The sequence below is a fragment of the Halyomorpha halys genome, unplaced genomic scaffold, assembly GCF_000696795.3.
Source record: "Halyomorpha halys isolate HHAL.00 unplaced genomic scaffold, Hhal_1.1 Scaffold88.1, whole genome shotgun sequence".
Lineage (NCBI taxonomy): Eukaryota > Metazoa > Arthropoda > Insecta > Hemiptera > Pentatomidae > Halyomorpha > Halyomorpha halys.
The window spans coordinates 16,800-22,413 of NW_027114863.1; the positions used below are offsets into that span (position 1 = coordinate 16,800).

Genomic DNA, 5,614 nt, shown 5'->3' on the forward strand with positions numbered 1-5,614 from the left:
TTCTATTTTTTGACATTTGGCTTTCGCTGATACTTAACTTATATATATACATAAATAAATTTTTATCGGGACCACCGAAAAATAAATATTAACTGACTCAGGTGGGAATTCAACTCACAACGTTCCGAACCGAGCGCTCCTTCATCTCCTTCAAATTAACTTACAGTTAATCATCTGTGTATATATGTAGATAGTAATAAATAATAACATACAATAAACAACTATCAGAGAAACAACAAACAGGAAATATACAAGTTATAATTATAAGGTTGGTGTTATGTGATTTTAAGTTGTGACCGTTCTCTGTCAAGGCTAGTTAGTTACCTGTCATACAGGCCCAGAAGAAGATAACTACCCTTGATTGTCACCTAAATCCTGATAGTGAGATTGTACTGCCATGATGTCATATTGTACACGGTCGCAGCGAAAGTAACTGCCATGGTGTGCCACCACTTCATTTTTGACTTTGACAATGCTGAAGATATGCAATTATGGCTGTCAAAAACAATAAAGTTGAGAACTTGTCCCACCTGTAGGGAGTTTGGGAGAGAGAAGTTTAAATTCCAGGGAGAGCAAATTATAGTCAACAATACTATTAAAGGGTTAATGAGGATTAATTAAAAAAAGATATATGAGTTTAATCAAATTTGCATTCATATTAGGCTGATAATTCTGTTTGTATTAGCGAATAATTAATCTTTCTATATATTCTTTTCATTTTAGGTGGTAGACATGAGGTGGGGTGTCAGAGATGAAGCTACAGACGATCATATGACAACAGAGCTGTGTATGAGGGAGATAGCTAATTGCCAGAGATTGTCAATGGGACCAAATTTTGTTGTGAGTAATAATTATCCTAATTTTCATATTTACTATAAATAATAATAAATGAAGACATTACATTATTTAGCTTCTTCATGCGTCAGATTTTAGGAAGTATTCTTCAACAAACATAAATAAACAGAATCGAATGCCATAATTAAAGATAAGATTAAAAATGTTTTGATCATTTAGCAAACAATAAATTTCAAGGGGGATGGGAATCATAGTTGTATGTACTTCGATATAAAATAAATTTCAAGTTGTAAAATATTACATTTAACACTGTCATGAGAAGGATGATTTTAAAACTATCTCTTGTCCCTCAGAGTTGGGCAACTATGAAACTAATAGCTAAAATTGCCATGGATACGACATTTATTTATCAATGGTTCATTCATGAATAAGGGTCGTATCCATGGCAACTTTAGCTATTAGTTTCAACTGTAGCTAATTTTTGTCCATCTCTGTTGTCCATAATGTCATGAACTGTAATGGTCCCTTCAACATGGCATCAACTTTATTGCCATTCCTCCTCAGCCTGTAACAATTTTCAGACAGATGCAAAGGGTTATATTATTATGATCTTATTAGCAATTAGAAAGGAAACTTAATATTTCTCTTCTATATTTTATTAAACAAAACAAACAAAAAAAAAAGACTAATAAAAAGAAAAAAAATCAATTGAATTTCTTTAATTTTCACTAAATTGCAATTCCTTGGTTTTAAACAATCATTCAAAGACGATTCATACTTTGAATATTTCTAATATAGAAAAAGTTTTTAGTGATCACTGTGTAATATTTCATTTTACATATGATCATTCTATAATATTTTATTTCACATACATGGTGAAATGATTAAAATGGATCATAAAACATTGAGTTTAACTGATGAAGAATGCTTTTTGTGAAAAAAAAAACAAACAAATGAAAAACTGAAAAAAATACAATCTAAACTACAGAATATATATAAATTACAATTATACAATTTGAGCAATGAGTAGTGCAATTAAATGAACAGTTTTATAATTTGTAAAATAAAGGAGGTACTCCCCTAATTTAAAATCTTATGTATTTACGCGTCATTTTTCAATTATATTTCATCTTTAAGGAGTTTTTATAGGCTCAATTTTAAGTTGTTAAATCTTTCACTTTATCTGAATAAGTTAAAAGAAAAAAAAACTGATGTACTCTATGATTGAAATATCTTATTGGACATTAAATAAATAAATAGATTTTTTTTATAATCATTTGAATGGAAATAGGGCTATAAATAACTTTTTTTTTATAGGTATTTTTAGGACAAAAATATGGATACAGGCCCATCCCTACTTATATATTATCTTCAGAATTACAAATGTTAAGGGATGAATTAGCTAGCACTGGAACAGATGTGACATTGCTGGATACATGGTACAGGAAAGACAGCAATGCAGTGCCACCCATATCGGTTCTGCAACCGATTTCATCAATTTTAGTAAATTTTAATAATAAGGTATCAAAATTTGTTTTCATATTTTGTCTTTCCTAGTTTATTTATATAATTTCATTATGTATTTAACAACTTTGTAGTTTATCCAGTGATTTATTTTGATAAAGATATGCTGAAGACAGTGATTTTCAATCATTTTTTAGTAGCAGAACCCTTTCACTAGAAGTAGGTAACTGGCAGAAGCCCTACACAGAGTGCCAAATGCTGTCTTTTCCGTTAAAGCTAAAAGAGGCTAGGATACCTACACAAAATCTGTCTAAAATTAAAGATAATTTGAGATAGTAAGGTTCAAAACTGTGTTGAGTTGACATGGAATGATCGATCCCTAAATTATTTCACGAAACCTCTGGAGGAGGCTTAAGATTTTTATTCTATTATTTGTCATTTTTTATTAAATTTCTTATGGGCATCTGTTATTTGTCTTTCAAAAAATTCAATCTTCCTATAATATCGATACAATGTGTACCACTTTTTTCCAAGTCAATCTCATAATTTATTGTTCTGGTTAAGATTTTTGCAGTACTTATAGATTCTAATATTTTTCTATCACTTATTTTATTATCAAGGTGTAAAATAGTTATTTTTAAAACAGTATAACTATTATAATCCTCATGGTACTGAGGTAAGATAAAGGAGGATCATTTACATTTTGTTCAATAACAGTAGGAGGATTGAATGTACAATTACATTTTACATCCAATCGCTTACAATTTCTGTATATTTAGACGTGCTCCCTAGCTGAAAAATGATCCTTTTTTTTTGTTATTTCTTTTTAGGATTTTGCATAGAGTTTTCCCTAAAAATTATTCAAACATTCAAATTTGGAAAAAAAAAATTTATATATACATTTCTTTATTTATTTTTTGAATTATTTATTATTATGGTTCAGTTCCTTATTCCTAGGATATTGTTTGTATCTCTCACCACATCAGCTTTTGTCCCCCTCTCCTCCTTGTCATATAAATTTGCTATGCCTGCAGTATTTTTGGCATTACTTCATATCCTGGCAATATACACTGCATGTCTTAACACCTCAATTTCATTGCTCGAACCAAATCAGCCAACCCAAAGCCTTTGGCTCCTGCTTAGTCCATCGATCCATTCTTCTCCAACTTTTAAATCCCTCAAAAACTCGGCAGATAGCTTATCTTTCAAAGAGATTTTTGGTAACCTTAGAAGTCCATTACTCTGATCTACAAGGCAGTACAGGGCATACTATAGTTTTATAGAGGTGAAGCTTGGTCTATCTTGGAAGTATTTGCCAATTCTAATGTTAGCTTAGTCCAATATACCATCAGTTGGCTGCGGTTATTCTCCTTCTAATCTCAACCTCGGGATTATTCATGTGAATGATTACTGATCCCAGGAAAAAAAACTTTGGAAGCTTTTCAAAGTTATAAGGCCCAATAGTTACTCTCCTACCTGATTTATGTATCTCCTCTGTTATCTAGGTTTTGTACCTATTAAATTAAATTCTAAAGCTGACTTGGCACAAAAGTGCTAGAAAAGCCTAGTCATGATGTCAATATAGGTCACCAATGATATCAATATAAGTAAGTAAATATGCTTTCATGTCCTTTCTTTCATCTTTGTTAGCCATGTCTCTTATAGCCTGCTCAAGTGGTGGATTAAACAATATAAAGGCCAGTCATATTCTCTTACCAGAGTCATTTGCTTGTACAAAATTTCTCGGATCTTCTCCCATGATATTCATCTCAGATCTTTCATAGTGAATTATCGAGCTTTCTCAGATATGGCATCCAACCATTTCTAACCATGGTGAGAGGGTCAAGTTTTTATTTCATGGGACTGCCTAAAAATAAAAGTCAACTCTCCTAGACTGGATTCGAACCGGTGCCTGCTAACTGTGCTATAATGACTGGAATGAGGTGTTTTATATTATATATGAAAAGGTTATTCATTATTTTTATTTTAACTTAAAAAAGCCTAACATTGTCTCTTACCAACTACTGTTAATACTAAGCTATATACTAATAATAAATATTTTTAGAGAATTCCTAAACTCCAGCAACATGATCAAGCTGTCTGGTGGGACACACTGGGAAAAATGCAGAAACTGTTGCGCAAAGGGGCTCAAAGCTTGTATAATAGTGGAAAAATGTCAAAAGATAATATGCATAATTATTTTATGTCTGGTAAATAAATAGACTTTATTTATTGCTAATATTCCATATATAAATAGATTTTTTTTTCACATTTAATATCATAATTAAAATTGAACTTAAATTTATTTCAGTCACTGAAAGGGAAGTTATCAATGGTATTCTGAATGTTAGAAACACGAAAAATCACTGCTTAGCATATGTCAGAATAATAAATAACATCAACTTACAAAATCTGAAGAAAGCATCATTATTCATAGATATAATTAACAGAAGTGTAGACTCGGAGGCTGTTAGACTTTTAGCTAACCTCAGAGATGAAAGGCTAACGGATAAAATTGAAACAACAAATTTTCAAAAGTATAAGTGTTACCTTACTTTATTCTATCAGTTGAACATCATGAAAAATTGATACTTCATTCATTTTCTAGGTACACTGTTGAGTGGATTGGTAGGGAAGGTTTAGATCCTGAAACACATGAAGAATACCTTAATCATTTTATTACACATTTTTATAAAAACATTACAAAACTGGTGGATCGTGCAATGCGAAAGGAAGATTCTAGTCCCCAAGGGCAGATTGTCACAGAAATTTTACAGCATCTTCATGCATGCAACAGTTCTGTACAGGTATGGATAGATAAAAAATCAATTTTATTCAGGGACATGGTCCCTTTAACATTAATGTACAATTAAAAGAAAACAAATTTGAAAAACCAGAAACTAAAAAATGAAAATAACTTAATTTATACAATGCTTACAATATAAATAAATAGAAAATCCTTAAACTAAGTAAAATAATTTCCTATTCTCAATTAAAAAACTAATAGAAGTACAAAGTAAAAAAATTAATCATAATGAGGTGTTAATAGTTATCTGTAGATAAATATGAGAAGATGGTCGGGAGTGTGGTCAGCAAAAATACACAAATAAACAAACTTATTTATTTGTGCTGACATTTCAACCTGAATTCAGGCCTTCATCAAGGGACTTCAGCGGAGTTTTCATTGAAAGTGAAACATCAAAACGAAGGTACTAATTAATAATTTTTGTTTATTTGTGTATTTTTGCTGAGCGCACCCCCAAACATCTTCTAAAATAAAATAATCAATTCATATTTAAAAAATTTTACACTTCTAAAGATATTATACAATGTATAATATATCTTGTTATATGAT

General features: G+C 30.5%; 1 protein-coding gene across 1 annotated transcript in view; it reads left to right on the top strand.

Annotated features, from left to right (window-relative positions):
* Positions 1–5,614, top strand: part of LOC106677153 (NACHT and WD repeat domain-containing protein 2) — a gene marked incomplete at its 5' end in the record, with an annotated part of 47,386 nt that overhangs the window by 15,887 nt on the left and 25,885 nt on the right. Inside the window, 5 exon segments of the mRNA XM_024360132.2 lie at positions 724–840; positions 2,113–2,316; positions 4,325–4,469; positions 4,571–4,796; positions 4,868–5,066. Coding sequence (XP_024215900.1) covers positions 724–840; positions 2,113–2,316; positions 4,325–4,469; positions 4,571–4,796; positions 4,868–5,066 — 891 coding nt within the window.